Source organism: Barbus barbus (genome assembly GCF_936440315.1).
Source record: "Barbus barbus genome assembly, chromosome: 15".
Lineage (NCBI taxonomy): Eukaryota > Metazoa > Chordata > Actinopteri > Cypriniformes > Cyprinidae > Barbus > Barbus barbus.
The window spans coordinates 3,948,588-3,972,500 of record NC_136743.1 but is presented as its reverse complement, the minus strand read 5'-3'; the positions used below and the strand labels follow the sequence as shown (position 1 = coordinate 3,972,500).

The window sequence follows — 23,913 nt, the reverse complement described above, 5'->3', positions numbered from 1 at the left end:
GGATGGATGGATGGATGGCTATCTCTGTGGTTCTGGTAATGTTTCTGTTCCTCAGCTGTGTTGTGTTTTGACGGACTGCCAGCAGCAGCAGCAGTTGTTCTCACACCCAAACACTGACTGTATATCAGAGCTTTAACACAATCGATTGTGCCATTGTGCATCTCGCCCCCCTGAACTCCGATATCAGCAGAGCAGTGTAAGAGAAACTGTCCATGATGCAGAAACCGCTAAGCTCTCCATTGTGCCGCTTTTGTGGGCAAAACCTCGCGATAACACCTCAGAGCGTATAGGCCACATATATCAGACAGTCCGGCTTTTTCCCTCCCGTTGCTCTCTCTGTCTTTCTCTTTCTCTCTCACTCAGGATCCAGGCAGGGAACAATGTCACAGTATTCAGGGAAGGTGAGTAGTACATTTCAGGGTATATTATCATTTGCTGACCAACTAAAGACAAAGTTTCATGTATATACTGTACTTTTGTAATATGCAACAGATTTTTGCATACTTATACAAACCAACTTTTTTTGGCATAATTTGCACAACTGTAGTTTGTAGTTTTGCATGTACACTTGCATACCTACAATACCAGTATATGAATCTCATACACCCAGATTAATGCACTCTTAAATGAGTGCATATATTTACATTAAATATCTCAGTGCACACATTCCATGCTGGAGAACTCAACAATAACATCAAGTACGCATTCTTACATGTGGCCTCAACTAAAAAATAATAATAAAAAACTGAAATAAAACAAAATCAAATAAACAGCTATTTTTTATAAAGAAATATGGATTTGAATTCTAACAAAAATTAAACAAAATATAATTATGGCTATGAATCAATAACCCCTAGGACATTATGACATGTTTATGTTTTTCAGCCCATTCTAACTGATGCTTCCCTGATTATCACAAACTGTTTTTGCAATTTCAACCTCAACTTTGTAGCCTGCTAGATAACTATGGCGAAAGATTTAAAAAAGCAGAATTTGACAACTGAAATGTTGAATACATGTTTAGGCGAACTGCAAGGCAAACAAATGCATGTGCATAACTAAGAAATAAAAAGACTTTACATTTTATGCAACAAAAATGATTGTTGAGCCTGGCGATGTCAACTTGCAACTGTATATTTCTGCACTTTGTTTGATGTTTTCACTGTTATGACCAACTTTCCTCTTAGGGATCAAATATAACAAAATCTAGATAACATTTGACATTTCACTGTGACACACTGCATTATTTTTCTCTCATTTCTTTGAATGTTGTTCATTTTTTTTAAGATTGCCATTTTAAAATATATTATTCAGAAGAAAAACCATAAAATGATTAATGCAGTTGCCCAAACAAGCTATTCTAACTTACATTTGCTCCACATGCTCTGCTGGTTTAATGCCAGGATGGAGTAAGAAACTTCACGAGATGGAAAGTGTTCGCAGTGTGACGCTGATTAATGAATCACACACTGTGATCTCATGCAGTTTCAGTTTCACAGAGTCTGTTTCCCCACTGGTGGCTGTAGCTGAATCAAAAACCTCAATAAATCAAGAGTTTTTCCTCTGATGGTCACTGCGTCTTCTCCCAGATAGTGTTCTACGAGGGGAAGTGCTTCACAGGCCAGAGGCTGGAGGTGTTTGGAGACTGTGAAAACTTCCAGGACCGTGGTTTCATGAACAGGGTGAACTCCATCCGTGTGGAGAGTGGGGCCTGGGTGTGTTTCGACCATCCCGATTTCAAGGGACAGCAGTACATGCTGGAAAAAGGAGAGTATCCTGATTTCCAACGCTGGAATGGCCACAATGATCACATGGGCTCCTGCAAGCCAATCAAAATGGTGAGGATCAAATGGTATTTCATGGTATTTTCATGTAGAGCATACTCCAGTATCCTTTATTTACAACTTTTTATAATGTCACGTTTTTGAAAAATAAAAAATAAAAATTTTAAACAAAAGTAGCATGCTGCATTGTTGCATGATAGCATTAAATTGTTTAAATCAAGTGGACTCCAGACTAAAAAAAATTAAGTTTTGCATCTTTTTTTTTCATATAAATTTTAAATTTATAAATAAATGTCTAAATGTCTATATGGGATAATTTATCAGTAAATTGCATTGTGCATTGTGGGACACATTGTCAAGGTTATTATAATAAACCGATATTACACCTAAACCCATAAAAATATTTTCTTTACTTAAAATAAAATATTTAAAAATTAAATGTATTTCAGCTACACTGAGAAAAGTGTGTAGAATTTATTTTGAAATAATTTTCACTCCAAAATGTCTATTAAATTTCATAAATAACTGCAAAAAGAAATGTATTATAATGTAATGTAAATGTTATGGCAAGTTGAATTAAGCAGAAGCAGAAAGACTGCAATTGTATTTTTGCATAATCTTGAATTATTTACAACTCTAAAAAATCCAACTTGCCAACATATCTCATTTTCATTTACTGTAGTTTAGAAAATTACTCAAATTAAAACATGAGTTGAAATTGAAATAAAAATGTAAAAATATAGAATTAAAAAATACATACAAATTTAAAACTATACAGACATATATTTTGAAAATGTAATAATAAAAAATGAGTCAGACTAAAACTGACTCAAAATAAAATTGGACTCAAAATATTAATAAAAACTAGAAAAGTATCTCGATACTAAAATTGCGCTGCACGTTACACTAATCACTCTACAGTGATTCGTTTGGTCAGCAAGTATTCAATGCACAAAAAAAATCTGCATTCTGCAAACAACATGTGCTATTCTATAGTATGCAGTCCATGCTGTCAAGGGTCAAACTTCTGACCTCTTGACTGAATGATTTTTTTGAATGTGATACTCACCTCTGTTATAATGTGCTTGTCTGTGTCTGTCAGCACGGGGAGCACTACAAGATGGAGCTTTATGAGGGTCAAAACTTCACCGGTCAGTGTGTTGAACTGTGTGACGACTGTCCCTTCCTCCAGAGCAGCGGATTCAGCAAGAACTGCCTCAACTCCATTAAAGTCTATGGAGACGGAGCGTAAGTTATGCCAGGCCAAACATCAAACCATGCTTTATTAGCAATCAAGTATTTTTCCAATGTCCCAAAAACCTTGAATAGTTACAAAATAGAAAAAAAAAATTATTTTGCATGTTTTGATTGAAAAATGGCAGCTTAAAAATAATGCAATTTAAATGATATACAAATGTATCAATGGTCATCGATTTTTAATGTCATTCATATAGAAGAATCAATTGCAAACAATATAAAATCTCTCTTTTTCTTTCTCTCTTCCGGTTTAGTTGGGTCATGTACGAGGAGCCAAACTATCGTGGCCGCATGTACATTGTGGAAAGAGGAAACTACTGCTCATTTATGGATTGGCAAGCTGAGAATCCCAACATCCAGTCCATCCGCAGGGTGGTTAACTATTTCTAAACTGTTACATCCCAAAACAGCCTCGCTCTCAAAGGAAAATCAATATTTCAAAGCATACTTACCCCAAATAATAAATCAAATGAACCTGAACTTTGATTTATATTACTGAATCACACAGCTATGTGCTTTATCTCTATGGAATTTCAATGATGAATCAGTTATTTGAAAAGAAAATGCAATTAGCAGAGAAATATTCTTGTATGTTTTAGTTTGTATTTGTACTGAGGCAATGAGTTGAAGTAAAAGTGAATTGTGAAAAAGTTGCCGTTCTCTCTCTCTCTCTCTCTCTCTCTCTCTCTCTCTCTCTCTCTTCATATTATTGTTTTTCAAAAACACTTCACGTTTTGTTGTGTTCAAAGAAAACATTCCCAGTTACCTCTAAACATATATAATAAAATATATGCATATAAAAACACAGACACAAAAAATTTGGAAATGTTAAGCATTTACTTGCTGAAGAGTATGAGTTATCCACTAGGGGGCAGAAGACATGTAAAAACCACCCTAACAACTGCATAGCAACACACACTAAAAGCCCCTCAGAACACTACCCACATTGTGCCAGTCCTGCATAACTATATAATTAACATCCATTCACAAGGTAATGTGACACAAACTTTTGATATCACAAATATCTCTTTGCTTTAATTTGGAAATGCATTGCAAAAACATTGCATATGTAGGATATATTATAAATCTGTCACTTGAAGTTGTTATCGGTGACTAAATCTTAAACTAAAACTATTAAAAATCATTGTTATTCGTTTAAATAAAGCTGAAATAAAATATTAATATTAGATGAAAAATAAAAATAATAATAATATAAATAAAATGCAATAATATAAATATAAATGAAAGCTAAATTGAAACATTAAAAACTACAATTAAAATAATACAAAAATAACACACGACCATTTAATAGTTAACCCAAAACTAGAAATGTACTGAAAATGTGCCGTTTTCACTTGTAAAGTGTGCATCATATTTCTCTCCTGACTCAGACAAGAAGACTTTTACACTGGAGAAAGCAATATTATGGATAGAAAATGCATATTTTAGCCCGAAGCAAGGGTTTGAAGTTAAAAACGTCTCAATGATGGATGATGGATACAAACATGCATCATTTCACTTCTCACGATGTTTACTGATGGACTGGAGTGGTGTGTGTTACTTGTGGATTATTGTGATGTTTTATCAGTCTCATTCTGACGGCACCCATTCACTGCAGAGGATCCATTGGTGAGCAAGTGATGGAATGCTACACTTCTCCAAATCTGTTCTGATGAGGAAATAAACTCAGATGGCCTAAGTTTTGGATGGCCTAAGTGTGAGTATATTTTTTATTCAGATTTGACACCTGTTGTGAACTTTTTGGGATCAGATGCATGTTTGATTTTACTTCCCTTCACAGCGTCTTCTCTGAGCAGCTCATTTAAGCTCAAGGTAACACAAGTGCCTTGCTTGGGCAACAGTGCGAGTCTTTGTATTGGAAAGCCTGTGCGAGGGGAATATCCTGGGTTTGTTCGTGACAGCTGAGTATCCGGGGGTCTGGGGGAGGAATGTGACCGTCTGAAGTTTTTGTTAGCGGGGGGGCAGAACGGACAAAGCCGTGACCTCTGGGGTCTAGCAGCACTGGGGGTTTCTCTCACTCTTTGTGTCGTTGATTGGTTGAGTAGAGAAGAAACGTTTGACATGCCTGAGTTTAGCACTGACTGCTTCACTAAACATCTGAAACATGATGTAGCTTAGCTCAGTCTAAGATAGCACAGTTTGAACAGTACAATTGAACACATACATGTTAATTTTATGTTAATTACATGTTAGTTTAGCTTTAGACATTTTATATTCGAGTCCAATGGTAAAGCAGGCTAATTTGAATGTGTTTTAAAATATATAATATAGTTTAAATAGTGCAAATAAGCACATCTGTAGTATTTAATTTCATTAATTTAGATCAGGGCTGCCCAACCCCGTTCCTGGAGATCTGCCTTCCTGCAGAGTTCAGTTCCAACCCTGATCAAACTCACCTGTCTGTAATTATCAAGTGCACCTTCAGATCCTAATTAGTTGGTTCAGCTGTGTCTGATCAGGGTTAGAGCTGAACTCTGCAGGAAGGTAGATCTCCAGGAATAGGGTTGGGCACTACTGATTTAGACCATATTATGTAAAATATATATATCATTAATGTTTGCCTACAAAAGCTCTGCACCTCTTTACCTAAATGCATTAGTTCAGACTTGTGTGCCCTTGCTATGTGTACTACGTTACGCTAACTGAGACTTGTTATAGCACAGGGCTGTCCAAACTCAGTCCTGGAGGGCCGGTGTCCTGCAGAGTTTAGCTCCAACTTGCCTCAACACACCTGCATGGAAGCTTCCAGTATGCCTAGTAAGAGCTTGATTAGCTGCTTCAGGTGTGTTTAATTAGGGTTGGAGCTAAACTCTGCAGGACACGGCCCTCCAGGACCGAGTTTGGACAGCCCTGTTATAGCACTTGCATATCATTGCTCTTTTGTTGATTTTGATTGTTTCTATTGTCCTCATTTGTAAGTCGCTTCAGATAAAAGCGTCTGCTGAATGACTAAATGAAAGTGTAAATGTAAATATGTGATAACCAGTCATAAGTAGCACGGGTATATTTGTAGCAATAGCCAAAAATCATTAGGATATTAAGACCATGTTCCATGCAGATATTTTGTATATTTCCTACTGTAAATATATCAATATTTTTTATTATTAGTAATATGCACTGCTACTTCATTTGGACTTTAACTTTAAAGGTGATTTCAAATGTCAAAATATTGACCTGGTTTTGGGGTCCAGGGTCACATATAATTATAATTAAAATATTACAAGTTAACATAATTGTTCGAGTTTATAGGAGAATTTCTTTTTTATTTAATTGATTTATTGTTTTAAATAGGCCTATGTTGCACTTAATTAGAAATTATATTGAGTGCAATTGAATTTTATAGTAGGCTACATTATTATTATTATTAGTCTCGATTGAATTGCTCTCATTGGATTCATGATGAAGCAGCAGTGAGTCCACAGTGGCCCCGGTGAACATCCGGGTTTCCTGCTGGCACCGCTGCTGTGGCTCTCAGGAGCCATTTTGGACACCGTTCAGCTTTTTGCATGTCAGTCCCTCCTTCCCCCTCCAACTGCCCCGGCAGAGGGGGAGAAACACGCACCAGACCAGGACACACACAAGGGGGCTTCGCTTCTATTCCAAGCGCCCAAACTCACGCTCCCTCTGCTGCCGCCTGGTCAGAATGAGAAGCCATAAGAAGCTGGATGTTTGCAGCATCAGGGACTTTGTTTCCGATCCGCGCGCGTCTGAGGGATACACTGTGTTGTTGTGAAGAGCTCGTGCTGTTATTGTAGCGGGTGAAGAATAGCGCTCAGGCCTTCATGCGTTTCATTTCATTCTTAAATGCTTGCGCGGCATAAAGGACAACATTTATCGCCAGGATCCTCGAAGGAAGGAATATGTTTGTTACCTGGCTGACTTTTGCACTCGCCTGGTGCACAGGTAAGCCGCTCATTTACAGAGATTTGGTTCGTCTTCAATCAAAACGATAGTATCTAATCATAGTGTGGCTGGATGTGTTACTAAACCCAGTCAAGAAGCCTATGTAGACCGCGCACTAGGTTTGGAGACACAGCCAATGTAGCACGAATTAGCTGTTCATTCTTTGAACTCAATTTGAGATATTTCGTTATTTAGGTTTGATCCAGCTCTAGTAGGCTGTTTTAAAGTTGCTTGTGTGATATTTCTGGTTGTTTAAAGGCATCGTGGCACCAAGAACAAAAGTAAAACAGCTGGTGGTTTGTTGAAACAATCAATCGCCTCATGTTTTCATGTAACGCTTGGTTTCTCAAATTGGTTTGTTTTCATTGCAGGTTTATAAGACACTTCAGATATATAGAATTCTAAGCATTTTTCATATCTTTAGGTGGGATTGTTGCCTTCTATATTGTCAGTGCGTTTAGTTCTTTATAATATGTTTGTGATAATTTGTGGACAAACATCGCCTGCCAGTGGTGTACTTTGACACAAACAATTAGTTGTAATAAAAACAATAATATTTAATGCATCAGGTTCAGTGCAAGTGGTGTCAAAATTATTATTATTATTTAAATCTGTATTTATTTTTAATGTTTACAAATTATTTTATAATAATAATAAAATATAGAAAGTTCTATACGCATGTCTTGAGCATTGGGGTAAATGTGTCAGAAAGACAATAAAGAACAAATAAAAGTTGTTTAATAATGGGTTGAGCACAGAGTTGTATTAAAAACGACAAGGAAAATAAAAATAATCTAATAATAATAATAGCATGCTATTCAGGTGTAATAAAAGCATCAGGTCAGCTGGTGTAAAATGGAAGAAGAGAAGCGAAAAAATACTAAAAACAAAATATTAAAAGTTTGGGAAAAAAGTTGTCCTTTTTCTTTTTTTCTATTATTTTGTATATATTGACTTCAAAGTGTGTATGTATGTGTGTGTGTATATATATATATATATATATATATATATATATATATATATATATATATATATATATATATATATATACATATACACACACACACACACAGTGCCCTCCATAAGTATTGGAACAGTAAAGACAAAATTGCTCTGTTGGCTGTGGAGTCAAGACATTTACAAATATGATTAAAAGATGAATATGAGACAAAACTACAGAATGTCACATTTTATTATTGGGTGATTCAACACAGAGATGTTTTACCAGCTAAGAAGTTCAGCACTTTTAGAGTTTGATCCCTCTATCTGATGTGAGCATAAGTATTGGGACAGTTTCCTCTCAGGTCTTTCTAAACGATCAGCTGTGTCCTGTTGCATTAATTCTTCAGATATTAAAAGCAGGGAATGTGTCGTATCCGTTATATCCATTACTTCTGCATTCGATGATGACACACACAAACCAGGATGAAGACGAGGGAGCTGACTTTGAGAGAAAAGCAAGCACTTTAGATGCTAAAAGAAAAGAGGAAGTCAATTACATCTATGGCAAAGACAAAGGGCATGGAGAAATCAAGAGTTTAGAAACCACCAGCGACACCAGCAACCAACAACGACCTGATCGGCTGAGAAAACAACAGTAGTTGATGACAGGCAAATCATAAAAGCTGTGAAAATGAATCCTAAAAGACGTGTCTGTAAAATCACCAACAACTTCCAGAAAGCTGGGATGATGCTCTGACAATCTACTGTCCTCAGGAGACTTTGACACAGAATTACAGATGCTACACAGCAAGATGCAAACCTCTGACCAGCACCAAAAATAGAAAGTCAAGATTAGAGTTTGCAAAAAAGCACAAAGGTGAGCCGGAAGAGTTTGGAACTGTGTTTATGGACCGATGAGACAAAGATGAACCTTTATCTAAGTGTTGGGAAAGCAAAAATGTGGAACTGCAAATGATCCCAAGCATACAGCCTCATCTGTAAAGCATGGTGGAGGTGGTGTCATGGCATGGGCATGCATGGCTGCCTCTGGAACAGGCTCTCTCAACCTTACTGATGACTTAATGTATGATGACAGTAGCAGAATGAATTTGGAAGGGTGCAAAACCATCTTGCCTACCAATATTCAAGAAAATGCCACCAGATTCATTGAGAAGTGCTTCATATTGCATCAGGACAATGATCCAAAACACCCTGTCAGTTCAGTCAAGGAGTTTATAAGGGCATAGAAATTTATAAGGGCAAGAGCTGATAAAATGTAAAAACTGTCATTTGAATGCAATGTAAGTCGCTTTGGATAAAAGCGTCTGCTAAATGCATAAATGTAAATGAAATGGAAAGTCTTAGATTGCCCAAGTCAATCTCCAGATTTAAATCTGATTGAACATGAATTTCACCAGCTGGAGAGGAGAGTAAAGGCAGAAACTCCCCAAAACAAGCAACAATTGGAATTGGCTGCATTAAAGGCTGGGAAAAGCATTTCAAAGGATGAGACCAAGAGTCTGGTGATGTCTATGGGTCACAGACTCACTGCTGTGATTGTGTGCAAGGGATCTGCAACTAAATAATAGCTTTTAATCTTTTATATCTGCCTTATGTTCAACTGTCCCAATACTTGTGCTCACATCAATGAGTGGGATGAACTCTAGAAGTGCTGTTGTTTTTATTTGGTAAAACATATGTGTTGAAATGGGTAATAATAAAATGTGACATTCAGTAGTTTTGTCTCATATTCATCTTTTAATCATATTTGTAAATGTCTTCACTCCACAGCCAACAGAGCAATTTTGTCTTTACTGTTCCAATACTTATGGAGGGCACTGTATATATATATATATATATATATATATATATATATATATATATATATATATATATATATATATATAGAGAGAGATATATAGATATTTTATTTGTTGTGTATCAATTATTCAAAATTATGCTTTTATTTTCCCACTTTTGATTTTACGTTTAGTCCAGTCTGTTTGTTTGACCAGTAGACAAAGCACTGTGCTTTGTCCAGTTATTGATGTTGATGTATTGATTTTGATCATCGTTTTTGGGGAACAGTGAGGAAATCTTCTTATCCTGAAAGCTGATTTGTAATGGAGTCCCTTACGGATCCCTGCAAGGAGGAAACCCCCTTCAAAACAAAAGAGTCTTTGATACACCCTCCACATCAGTGTGTGTGTGTCAGCTGCGGGGTGGTGATGGGGTGAAGAAATACACTTTTTGTGTGTGTGAGAATGAGGAAAGCGGAGTGCTGTGGGTTTTAAGTAGGGGGCTGTTGATGTAATTCGCTCTTATCATATGACACCCAGTATCAGTGACAAAGAATCCATACATTGATCTATCAGCGAGTGTTTTGCCAATAAACGCACCATGAACGTCAACTCATAACATGAACCCTGGCGCTAAAGCTTCTGTAGCCCCGTCTTTCTTGATCCTGGGTGCTTTAGTGAGTAGGTGGGGTCACGTCTGCAGGGGGGAAGGGTGGCCAGTGAATATACCTCAAATTTAAAGGGACAGGCTTTGTTTTTTTATTTTTCTGAAGTATGTAATGTGCATTAACCTCCTTGCCTGTGTAGCCCATCAAACATTATTTTGTAATCTACTATTTTTCCCCTAGATATAGAGACACAATTATTTCTAATGATTTTCAGTTAAAGTGACAAACACTGTCTTTAGTTGTTTAAAAACAAAAAATTCAATAATATTAATTGAGCTTAGAGTAAAGCGACATCAGAAAAGATGGTTAACAGTTATTTAAAAATAATAACGGTTATTAATCCGGTTCAGTGCCAGTGGTGTCCAAAACAAAAAAAGCTAATTATTTGTAAATGGTAAGTGCTTAAAAATTGTATAAAAAGAATAAAAACAAACTTGATTAATAATTCTAAATTCATCATTGGGTTCAATGGTGTCAGAAAAACAGAATATGTTTTTTTAAAATAATGTGCCGAGCATTGATTTTTGTTAAAGACAAGACAAATAAAAATGTATATACACTGAAAAAAAAGATTCATTGAATTTACTAAATTTGTTAAGGTAAGTTGTTGCAATCAATTTATTTTAGCTACATTTAAATAAACAATTTAGTTGACTAACTTTTAACATTTAATTTATTTAAATGTAGCTAAAATAAATTGTTTGCAACCACTTACCTTAAAAAAATTTAGTACCTTTTTTTTTCAGTGTATTTCTGGTATAGTTAATATGTAGCTGATATTTGATAGGTTGAGGTTTGGGTTAAAGACATCAAAAAAAAAAAGTTTGATAAAAAAATCATAGTTACGCATCAGGTTCAGTGCCAATGGTGTAAAAATAAGACTGAAAAAATGTAATTATTTTGAAGTAATAATTGGTCAAAGAATGTGCTAACAGAATAAAGACAAATAAATGCTTGTTTAATAGTTAAGCATTAAAATGGTTAAGCATTAAAACTGTCAGAAAATAAAACAGAAAGCAAATAAAAATGGTAAAAAAATTAATTCCTACAGTTAATATGTTGAGCTGCAGAGGGGAAGGATGGCCAGCAGCTATATATCAAATTTAAAGAGTCAGGCTTTGTTTTTATTTATTTTTAACATATGCATGATCAGAAACCACTTTGCTTGTGTTCCCTTTCCAACATGATGTTATATTCTGCTATTTTCCCCCATTTTAGTCTGACCTTAGGATGTATGTGTTTCTGCTCGCCTGTTGTGTGGGTCTTACGCCATGTAATCATCTCACAATCCTTGACCCAGTTCTTTGTGCAAATGTGTGCAGTGATGCACAGCGTTGGTTATACGAAGACGACAAGATGTGCCTTGTGACAGCTGATCCGACATCTGGATTTGATTTGGTGGTTTTCTTAAAGACCACAGAAACTCAATGCACGGGTCTTAAATCATCTACCCATGAAGCGTGTGGTTTGTGGCTGTGTGTTTTGATTCGGGGGTTTGATGGCTAGTTGAACACACGCTGGGGTTTCTGATGACGGGGTTTGAAGTGTTTAAACATCTCATTAGGTTTTCATTGACAGGCAAATGTTGCTTGTGATCTTCTAAAATCTTCTGCGACTGAAAATGTTTGTGTAATATTCTCTAATTCAGTTATTTGTTGAGTAATACCTGGATAGATACAACTGCAAAACCAGCCACACTTTTAATGTCTCTTGCATAAGAAAATATCAAACCTGTTAGCATATATTTTAAAGATGCACAAGCAAAACTTTTTTCAAGTTGTTTGCAATACGTCTTTTGTTTGCATACATGTTTTCTAATGCATTAATGTAAATACTGTGCATTAAAGGCATAGTTCACCCAAAAATGAACGTTCTCTCATAATTTACTCATCGTCAGGTTATTCCAAACCTGTATGAGTTTCTTTCTTCAGTTAAACATAAAAGAAGATATTTTGAAGAATGTTGGTAACCAAAATCTTGCAGTATCGTCAACTATTTGGTCAAGAAAATACATTTCAATCTCTTCTTTTCTGTGTTTTCTGTCAGGAGGCAGTCAGGCGGAGGTGGCGACTAGAGAGTGCGTCTACTACAATGATAACTGGCGGATGGAGAAAACCAATCAGAGCGGTTTTGAGAGGTGTGAGGGGGAGAAAGACAAGAGGCTGCACTGTTACGCCTCCTGGTTGAACTCCACCGGAAGCATCCGTCTGGTCAAAAAAGGCTGCTGGCTCGACGACTTCAACTGTTATGACAGGTAACATCAAAACTTGTGCCAAACAAGTTTTAAGAACATGTTTTAAAATTCAAAGTTATTTAATTCAATGTCTTATCACAGGCTTCATTTAATGTAACAGTCAGAAGTTATTTGAACATACTGTTTAAGATTTTTGAATGATTTTGAGTCTCTTATACCCATCAAGGCTGCATTTGTTTTACCATAAATACATTATAAATAGTAATATTGTGAAATATTATTATAATTAAAAATAACTGCTTTCTTTGTGAATATATTGTAAAATGTAATTTATTCCTGTGCTGCAAAGTTGAATTTTCAGCATCAATATACCAGTCTTCAGTGTCACATGATCCTTCAAAAATCATAATAATATGCTGATTTGAAACATTTCTTGTCATTATCAATGTTGAAAACATTTTATTCTCAGTATGTTTGTAGAAACCATGATACATTTTTTAGCATTTATTTCAAATGGTAATCTTTTGTAACATTATAAATGTCTGTACTGTCACTTTGTATTAGTGTTAAAATCTAACTACCCCAAATTGTAGCAATCAATGGCTATCAATTCGTTCTTTCAATGTTTGTAAATAAAATCATTTTATTTTAAACTGTAGGGGAGAATTAAAGTGCCCGAATAGCTTTGAAGCACAAGAAAAAACATGTTTGTTGGTTATAATATAAGCTTATGTAATTAATTTAAATTTTTCTGTTGAGTGTCCCTTACATGGTTGTTGTTTTGAAACAAGCTGTTTTTTTTCCAGCCAAGAGCCATATTCTCTTGTAAAAACATGCAAATGCGTCACATTAGATATTGATCAGTGAGGATTTGAAACATGTAAACAGTTTTGAACCGCTGAAAACGATGGTGTTTTTGCATTTGTGTTTTGTGCTTTCCATGCAGACATCAGTTACTACTACATTTAGATTTATTTAATTTAGCAATTCATTCAGTTAAGAATTTGTCAGTGCCATTATATTATGACTAATTTAGATCTTCCCCTCTCATCACTGTGTTCTCTGTGTGTGTGTGTGTGTGTGTGTGAGAGCAGACAGGAGTGTGTGGCAACGGAGGAGAGTCCGCAGGTGTTCTTCTGCTGCTGTGAAGGAAACTATTGTAATGAGAAGTTCATACACCTGCCAGAAGCCATCGCTCCTGCAGGTAAACTAGCCTCCATATGTCACCTCACAGCCGTGTGGCCCGTTCTTTAGGATCTTTTGCCTAAAAAATATCTGTATATGAAATTTGCTACTTTTAATGGTCTTTGGTTGGCATGTGAATACTCATAATTCTCAGTGTTTTGTTAAATTGGCCAGTTTGAATAAAGCAATGTGTTGTATGTTACACTGATTTTACCATGGTTAAGAGGTGAAGCTTGTCCTTAAGCCATGGCGTTTTGATTTTATACAGTGATTGTAATAGCTATATGATTCCTCTAAGTATTATATTTTAGTTGTGTAGCTGTAGGTGATGGTAGATACAAGAGTTGGTGCATTAATATAAAATTGTTCAGCCATAGCTGGATAATTTTATAATGGCTTCAGTCGAAGCGATTTGTTTGATACTGTAATTTTTATTTTACACCTGATTATATTGCTCATCGGTTATTTCTGACATTATGATTTGTGTTTTCTTATAGTAAAGATCCAGCCTCCTCAGCCGGAGCCATCTCTGTGGAGTGTGCTGGTTTATTCTCTTCTTCCTTTAGCCATTCTCTGTCTGGCCCTGGTGCTCGCCTGCTGGACGTACCACCAACGAAAACCACCCTACAGACATGTCGATATCGGCCAGGTCTGACAGCTATGTATAAATTTTGTATCAGTTTCCACAAAACTGTAAAGCAGCACAACTGTAAAGCAGTTTTCAACACTGATAATAATCAGAAATGTTTCTGCAAAATGAGCAGCAATTTAGCGCATTAGAATGATTTCTGAAGCATCGTGAAACTGAAGACTGCAGTGATGATGCTAAAAATTCAGCTTTAGATCATAGGAATACAACCCGAGTTGTGGACATTTTGGGACGTTTTTTTAAATTTGAATATAATGAAAACTAAAAGACTTTCAAATCACATGAGCCAATATTTTATTCACGGTAGAACATGGAGAACATAACAAATGTTTAAATGAAGAAATTTTACACTTTAATCCACTAAATGAGCTCATTTCATATTTGATGCCTGCTACAGATCTCAAAAAAGTTGGCACGGGGGCAACAAAGGAATTTTGAAAAGATTCCGCTGGAACAACATCTAGCAACTAGGGCTGGGCGATTATATCGCCTGCGATTGTCATGCGCATCTCGTCAGTAAAGCCGGTTCCATGATTGGCGGTAAATCTCCATCACCTGCTTTCAGACGGCATTTAATACACAGAGCAGTAGTTCACTGACAAGCTACGCAATATCACGTTCATTATTGAAGGCGATTCATATGCGATTACGAACGCGATATTGCGTTGCTTGTCAGTGAACTACTGCTCTGTGTATTAAATGCCGCTCCATTTGAAAGCAGGTAATGGAGGTTTACCACTAATCACGGAACTGGCTTTACTGACGATGCACATGATCATCGCGTTCGATATATTAGTACTACTAGCCCTACTAGCAACTAATTAAGTTAATTGACATCAGGTCTGTAACATAATTAGCTATAAAAGGGATGTCTTAGAGAGGCAGCGTCTCTCAGAAGTAAAGATGGGCACAGGCTCTCCAATCTGTGAAATAGTGTGTAAAAAGATTGTGGAATACTTTAAAAACAACTTTCCCCCACGTCAAATTGCAAAGGCTTTGCAAATCTCATCATCTACAGTGCATAACATCATAAAAAGATTCAGAGTAACTGGAGAAATCTCTGTGCGTAAGGGACACGGCTGAAGACCTTTGTTGGATGCCCGTGGTCTTCGGGCCCTCTGACGATTCTGTCATTGACATAACTAAATGGGCCCAGGAATACTTCCAGAAACCACTGTCAGTAAACCCAATTCGCTGTGCCATCTGCAGATGCCAACTAAAGCTCTATCATGCAAAAAGCAAGCCATATGTGAACATGGTCCAGAAGCGCCGTCGTGTCCTGTGGGCCAAGGCTCATTTAAAACTGACTGTTTCTAAGTGAAAAAGTATTCTATGGTCAGACGAGTCCAAATTTGACTTTCTTGTTGGAAATCACGGACCCCTTAAAGAGGAGGGAGACCTTCCAGCGTGTTATCAGCATTCAGTTCAAAAGCCAGCATCTCTGATGGTATGGGGGAGCATAAGTGCATACGGTGTGGGAAGCTTGCATGTTTTGGAAGGCACTATGAATGCTGAAAGGTATATAAAGGTTTTAGAGCAACATATGCTCCCCTCCAGATGACGTCTACTTCAGGTAAGGCCTTGTTTATTTCAACAGGACAACGCAAAACCACATACTGCAGCTGTTACTGCAACTGGGGATGGTGATGGCGCAGTGGATAAGACGCCTTTGGTGTGAGAGACCCGGGTTCGAATCCACTGTGAGACACCAATGTGTCCCTGAGCAAGACACTTAACCCCTAGTTGCTCCAGAGGCGTGCAACCTCTGACATATATAGCAATTGTAAGTCGCTTTGGATAAAAGCGTCAGCTAAATGAATAAATGTAAATGTTACAACAGCATGGCTTCGTAGTATAAGAGTCCGGGTGCTGAATTGGTCTGCCTGCAGTTCAGATCTTTTACCTATAGAGAACATTTGGTGCATCATTAAACAAAAAATACGTCAAAGATGACCATTAACTCTTTAGCAGCTGGAAACCTATATCAGGCAAGAATGGGACCAAATTCCAACAACAAAACTCCAGAAACTCGTAACCCCGATGCCGAGACGTCTTCAAACTGTTTTGAAAAGAAGAGCAGATGCTACACCATGGTAAACGTGCGCCCGTCTCAACTATTTTGAGACCTGTAGCAGGCATCAAATTTGAAATTAGCTAATTTTGTGCATAAAATTGTAAAAGTTCTCAGTTTAAACATTTGTTATCTATGTTCTATTGTGAAAAAATATTGGCTCGTCATTTGAAATTCCTTTAGTTTTCCTTTTATTCAAAAAAAAAAAAAACGTCCCAACATTTCCGGAATTCGAGTTGTAAATTACATTTTAACATATATTCACAAAGAAAGCAGTTAAATTTGTTTATAATAATATTTCATAATATTACTATTTTTACTGTGTTTACGGTAAAATAAATGCAGCCTCGGTGAGCATAAGTGTTTTCAAAAACATTTCAAAATCTTACCGACTCCATGCTTTGCATATGTCTGAGATTAAACTCTGATATTATTATTGGGTTATGCTTGTATTTTTCTTTCAGATGAATGACTGTTGAAAAGATTTCAAGTATATTTCGCAGTTCGATGTAATTTAGTCCCAAAGATTACATTTTTACCACACACTCTATGTCCTTTTAAGTTTATTTACTTTGATTAACTTGTACAGCTCATCCGTTACTGTTTCTTATTTGTGTTTTAAAACAAGTTTTTATTTGTTTTTTTGTGATTAGGATGCTGGTCTTCCTCCACCGTCTCCTCTGGTTGGCCTGAAGCCGCTGCAGTTGCTGGAGTTGAAGGCCAGAGGGCGCTTTGGCTGTGTGTGGAAGGCCCAGTTACTGAGTGAACATGTGGCAGTGAAAATATTTCCCATCCAGGTAAATACTCCACTCATGCGCTTTTGAAACAGGATTGCTTGTGTGTTTTTTCTCAAATGAGATGTGTATATGTAGTACTTGATTCTGAAACAATGTGTTTATTAACAGGACAAGCAGTCGTGGCAAAATGAAAGAGACATTTACCTCACCGAGGGTTTTAAGCACGAGAATATTCTACTCTACATCTCAGCAGAAAAACGCGGCACAAACCTTCAGATGGAGTTGTGGCTGGTCACAGAATTCCATGAACGGGTAAGTGAGAGTTTATTTTTCCCAAAATGTACCTAGAGAAATGACAAAACCCTATTGTGGGGTACAATAGACCAAATAATGTTTTAAATATGCACCAAATAAAAACTGTTGTATGTAAAGACATGCATATTAATTCATATTATTTTTTGGTGTTCGGGAGCATCAATTCAGAATGAATAAATAAAAACCACACTATAAAGTCAAAATATAATTGCACATTTAAAGAAACACTAGGCTAATCTAGCTTATATTTGAAACTTGACTTTGTGTATTGTAAATGTTGCTCTTATGATAAAGTGCTTGTGATGATCCGCATTTGTAAGTGGCTTTGAATAAATTGAATTTATGGATGTAAGAAACACTAAGCTTTGAGTCCCAAATCAAATCAGTTTCACAGAAGAGTTTTAAATTAAGAGTATAAATTAAATGCACATATGCTTTATTCCATTCATTGCATATCTACATTGCTTCAGAATTGTTTTATTTTTCTGTAAATGTTTTAAAGGTGCACCAAATAAAAACAGTTGTATCTATAGATATGTATTGAATTTTTGACCGGTGCTATCTTAGTATCAATGAGGGTTTTTGAATTAGTTTTAAATTTTATGGTTTGTTTCATTTCAATTTTAGTTAAAATGTTGGTGTTTTTTTGTGGTTTTAACTTTTTTTTTTTTTTTTTTAGTGGGCTGCTCTTTTTTTTTTTTTTTTTTTTTTTTTGTGTATCAAGTAAATGAAGAAAATGAGCAACGATTCCAAAACTTCCAAAATTTAAGTTTAATAAAAAAAAAGCCATAATCTTTATTAAAAGCCCAAATTGAATGCATTGCAGGGTTCACTAACAGATTACATGAAGGGGAACCCAGTGAGCTGGCCTCAGTTGTGCCATATTTCTGCAAGTATGTCCCGTGGCCTGGCGTATCTTCACGAAGACCTTCCTTACCGAGCAGAGGGACCCAAACCTGCCATCGCACACAGGTACATGAGCCAAAGCAAAGCTCAAGCATCAATACAGATCTGAAAGGACAGTGATCTTTGAGCATTTGATGTGTACGTTTAAAAGAGAAGTGCAAATTTTATGCTCTTGCTGTGTAGTGATATGCCAGAGGAACTCTGTTGACATTGGGTGATTTGAGGTTTGTGATTTGCAGAGACTTCAAGAGTAAGAATGTCCTGCTCAAGACTGATTTGACTGCAGTGATCGCAGACTTTGGGTTGGCTGTCTGCTTTGAGCCTGGGAAACCGCCTGGAGATACACACGGCCAGGTGAGTGTCTCAAAGATAAAGCCAAGCCTTTGACTACAGTTCAGTCCATCTGCCTGTTCATATCCATGCGAAATATGGGAATTAATGCACTGAAGTTACCTAATAAAAACCTCTGCACCAAGAAACACTACTGTTCAGCTCTGGGTTGGTAAAATTAATGTTTTTGAAAGACTCCAGTTATTTGAACAAAAATGAAGTAAAAACAGTAATATTGTGAAATAGTATTACACTTTAAAAGAGCTGTTTTATACACGAGTATGTAATTTACTCCTGTGATTTAAAGTTGAATTTTCAGTATCATTACTCAGTGTTACATGATCCTTCAGAAGTCATTCTAATATTTAATTTTTCAATGTTGGAAAAAGTTGTGCTGATTCATATTTTTGTGGAAACCATTATACATTATTTTTCCAAGATTATTTAATAAATAGAAAGTTTGCAAGAACAGTATTTATTTTTAAACATTAAAATGTCTCAAAATAATTGAATTGCGATCAATTTAATGCATCCTTGCTGATTTGCTTAAAATTGCTGACCCTAAACTTTTTACTGGGAGTGCTTGTAAATATTATTTGTTTGTGTTCTGGTGCATCAATTCAGAATGAATATATGAAGACCAAACAATAATCCGCACACCTAGTCAAAAAATATAACTGCAAATTCAAAGAACATTAGTCTAATTTGTCTAATACACTGTGTACTGTAAATATTGCTGCTCTTATGATAAAGTGCTTGTGATGTGGCTTTGAATAAAAGGCATCTGCTAAATAAATAAATTTAAGAAATGTGAGGCTCTGAGTCCAAGATCATATCAATTTCACTGAAGAGTTGTGCAAATACGACCTCTTATTTTTCAGTCTCTTATGATTATTCAGCCATTTTTAAGTTCAAATAAGTGAGAATTTGAAGCACATCATGATGGTCCCCTGGGATGGCGGTGAAACTGTCTAGTGAATAACTGTTTGTTTTCTGTCCCGCTGCAGGTGGGAACTCGGCGTTACATGGCTCCAGAGGTGCTGGAGGGAGCCATTAATTTCCAAAGGGACTCCTTCCTTAGGATCGACATGTATGCTCTAGGACTGGTGCTGTGGGAGCTGGTGTCTCGTTGCACCGCCTCCGATGGTGAGTCTGCACAAACATACAGACCTCCGAGTGTGTCTGTGCACTGTAGTTTTCATTTTGGGAGTAACGTTTCATAATCGAATACACACCATAAGAATTGAATTTTAAGTACAGAACTGTTAATGTTTTATATTTGGTGATTGACTACCTAAATCAGAAAGCTCTGTCTATAAATTCAGATGTTGTTTTTTTATATATATATATATATACATACATACATACATACATACATACATACATACATAAATTTAATTAATACAGATTTCCAAATATTCTGACCTAAGATCTATGACCCATGAGAATTATGAAATTTCTCTAAAAAAAAATAAGAAATTGCTAAACAAACAGAAAATGTCGTTTTAAGTTACATTTCAGCCAAAAATTAACACTATAATAATAATAATTTTAATGCTTAACAGTACAAAATGGTATAGTTCAGCTTTTCATTTTTTTGTTTGTTCGTAGCTGGTCACATGCCTGTGTGTTGTGTGTTTTATACAGCTAATGCTTTTGCTGTCTCACTCAGGTCCTGTAGGTGAGTATCAGCTGCCCTTTGAGGAGGAGGTGGGCCAACATCCTTCACTAGAAGACCTTCAAGATGTGGTGGTTCACAAGAAAATGCGGCCCGTCTTTAAAGACTGCTGGATCAAACATCCGGTGAGAATGTACTTTTGAGTTGAAGCTAGAGCCACACAATTACATACTAAATAAAACACAAATTGCATTTATGGTTTAGTGCGATTTATCATATCACAAAGACGTGTTTTGAGTAAATATATGCACTGAATGTTTCAGAGTAAAGCACAGCGCTGTGTTCTTTTACACGTGGGCAGCTCCTGATGCAGTGTTTTGAGTGTTTCAGAGCGGCTCGGTTTGCAGTAAATGCTGCTGCACACAAACTAATCTCTGCATCCGTTTGAGTTTGGTCACTTCAAAGTGCTTTTGGGAATACAGCATGCACCAGCCATCTTCTCAAACTCGTAATGAGAAGTGCTTATCAACAAAAGTGAAGCTTTAAAGGCTCCCTGGACATTTCTGTCCAAATAAATATTTGATGATTTGAAGTTAAGACATAGATAAGTATTAGTATTGTACTTTTTACAGTTTTAGTGTAAAATAAAATTCTTATTGTTACTAAATATAATAAATACCTAAAACAATTTATTAAAATATTTCTGTAAAATGTGTTTCTTGTTTTAATTTAGTATTTTAGTAGTATTAGTAATAGTAGTAGTAGTAATGGCAATATTGTTATTCTTACAAAAACTAAGACTAAGAATAATATATTAAGAATATATTAGTTGTAAAATTATTTGTTCTTAAATCTGATTTTTATTTTACAGTGAAATTGCAGTAATTTTTATTTAATAATTTAACATATTACTGTTGTAAATTGCATTTGTATTGTAACAGAAAATACAATTAACCTCTTTGACAGAAGTTACTAATATGTATGTCTTATATTCTTTCCTTTCAAATGCTCAAACCTTCAAGCTTACATTTCAAATCTATGATATTTTTTGTGAAATGTCGTAAAACTTCTGCCTACAAAAATGTTGAAAATTATGAGTAAATAAAAGTGAACCTAACCTGTGTTAGGTTAAACTCACAGCACATTCAGAGATGTAGTTTGCTGCATTTATTGCTTGGAAACACGCAGTATCAGACTAGTTATTAAATTGCCAACTTTTTGATTTGATAAGCATTTGATTTTGATTTGAGCACATTTTGATAATTTTATAAATTTGCCCATGTGTTCAAATAGAGTATTGTGTATCCCTATGCATGCAGATCCAGCTTGTGACACATTTCAATTTTAAATGTAATTTTGAAATCCTTTAAATGATCTTGACCCAGTTTTGACTTCTTTCTCTGCGGTTCGGTCAGGGTTTGGGCCAGCTGTGCGAGACCATCGAAGAGTGCTGGGACCACGACGCAGAGGCGCGACTTTCGGCCGGCTGCGTAGAGGAGCGCCTCTTCACTATCTCCAAGACAACCAACACCATCAACACGTCTACCTCGGAGTGCCTGGTCTCCATGATGATGACGTCCGACAGCAACAAGGACCTTCCTCCCAAAGAGTCCAGCACCTGAACGCCCGCCTCCAAACATCAGGGACTGCGAACCACTGCGTTCATCGCTCCAGTAAATGTGAACTTTGCTGCTAATTTGATCTCTGGATTGTCATGTATTTAAGTTCTTCTTCTTGCATCATTGGATCGCTTTCACCAGCACATTCATCTACTGTACTCTTCCGAGAGGAAGGCACACACGGAGAAACCTCAAACGCGAGAAGACCGAACTCTCAGAGGGCATTCAGGGGATCGTTTCAGACTGCTGGGATATGAGCACACGTTACCTCATCGGTTTTAATGCCATTTTTAAATTTTAATTTTTTTTGCCTTCACTCCATGAATACCTCCATCCGAACGCTTGACCCTCTGGTTTTATCAAGACTACGTGACAATTTGATGACTGTTACGCAACCTTCCAAGAGCACACAAGGTCCTTTTTGTACTCAGTGAATTTTAGTCTAGTTTTAACTTACCCTTTCTTCCTGGAAACGTCTCGTGGGATGTTATTTGTCATGTTTTCGGCAGTGACGGCAGTTGTCTGGGACACTGGAAGCAGAAGGCAGCGGGACTGTTATGATTAGAGTTGCCTTTCGCAGCGTCGGGATTGGTTTTAATGTAGCATCCTCTTGTGTTGAAGTATCTGAAGTCAGACGTGCCATCAGTTCAGCGTTTGTTGTTTCTGAGTGACAAGAGCTGCAGTCGAAGTGTTAGTTCTGCGGCCGCGAGAAGAGCAGTGCTGCGTTACAGGTTTGCTTTCAATCACAGCTCAATGTTTCGGTGCATCAGGAAAGCGTGTGATGTTTATCCGCTACACTACTCAGGTAAACTCTGTGCATGTGATTGTGTGACCGCTCACTCTTACAGCAATAGTTCTCAGCAGTATGGTGAATCTCACCAGGAAACATCTGGGTCATAAGTCATCTGAAAATCGAAACGTAAAATAGTTATACATGAAAATTTAGCTTATTTTTAGGGCCAAGATTTTTTGCACTGTGGCATTATTTTCATAAATATTAAGCACATCTTGGCGTATCTTTAGCATGATGCAAAACAAATACTTTAATGAAGATATCAATTAATTTAAATTAGTTCAAGGAATTTGGTTCAAGAAAACTACCTTTAAATATTTTTACAGGTGTGCTTTACGAATTTAATGTATTTTTCCTTGCGTCACAGTAATGTAAGGTTGTATTTTCAGGGCTAAATTATCAACAAAATGTTGCAATATAAAAAAACAAAAAGGTCGTAGTATAGGCTTTATTCTGTTTATGCAGAAAGTAAAGCTCTTGGACCATTGCATATTATCTTTACTGTAATGTAAAAAAAAATACTATCCCACAATTAATATTATTTTTTTTTATTTGTATTAAGTATAAGTACCTTAAAATATATTTTCAGTTGTGTGTTTGATTTTTAGAATTTTTCTGGCATCTCAGTAATGATTATAACTTCTTTCTTTTTTTTGCATTACAGTAATGAGAACTCAAACTCTCAAAGCATTAATGTCATAGTTCAGCATCATATCTCCCCCAAATTATCATTTCTGTAGTGTGAAAAATATATATATATTTTTTTAATTGATGTTAAATACAACAAGTTCACCTAAAATATATTTACAGTTGTGTTTAACAATTTAAATATTTTTGTTGGATCACAGTAATAAGAGTAATAATACAGGAATATTTTTTTTTTTACGGTAATGGAAAAAAATGTCATGAAAATGGCACAATATAAAAACATTTAAAAAAAAATCCTAAATTAGGCTTCGTTCACTTTTACGCAACATTTAATTTTGCAGGAAATAAAGGTCTTTTTTTCTTAACGCATTAATGTCACAGTTGAGCAACAATTATCTCCTCCAAATTATCGTTACTGTAATGCGAAAAAATACTGATATTTTTTGTTTGTTAAATACAGCTAAAATTAACCTA

General features: G+C 36.1%; 2 protein-coding genes across 2 annotated transcripts; both read left to right on the top strand.

Annotated features, from left to right (window-relative positions):
- Positions 1–380: 380 nt before the first annotated feature.
- On the top strand, positions 381–3,431 carry LOC306881521 (gamma-crystallin N-A; the record flags this gene model as incomplete). Its single annotated transcript, XM_079435670.1, has 4 exons — positions 381–401; positions 1,590–1,838; positions 2,887–3,032; positions 3,296–3,431. 4 exons carry the CDS (start codon positions 381–383, stop codon positions 3,429–3,431), a joined length of 552 nt encoding a protein of 183 aa, XP_079291796.1.
- Positions 3,432–6,511: 3,080 nt separating this feature from the next.
- On the top strand, positions 6,512–23,714 carry LOC306881075 (activin receptor type-2B-like). Its single transcript, XM_079434975.1, has 11 exons — positions 6,512–6,965; positions 12,421–12,628; positions 13,663–13,772; positions 14,251–14,402; positions 17,127–17,270; positions 17,379–17,522; positions 18,352–18,497; positions 18,671–18,785; positions 19,769–19,907; positions 20,434–20,564; positions 21,795–23,714. The coding sequence occupies exons 1-11, from the start codon at positions 6,923–6,925 to the stop codon at positions 21,999–22,001; spliced, it is 1,539 nt and encodes a 512-aa protein (XP_079291101.1). The 5' UTR covers positions 6,512–6,922; the 3' UTR covers positions 22,002–23,714.
- The last annotated feature ends 199 nt before the right edge of the window (positions 23,715–23,913 follow it).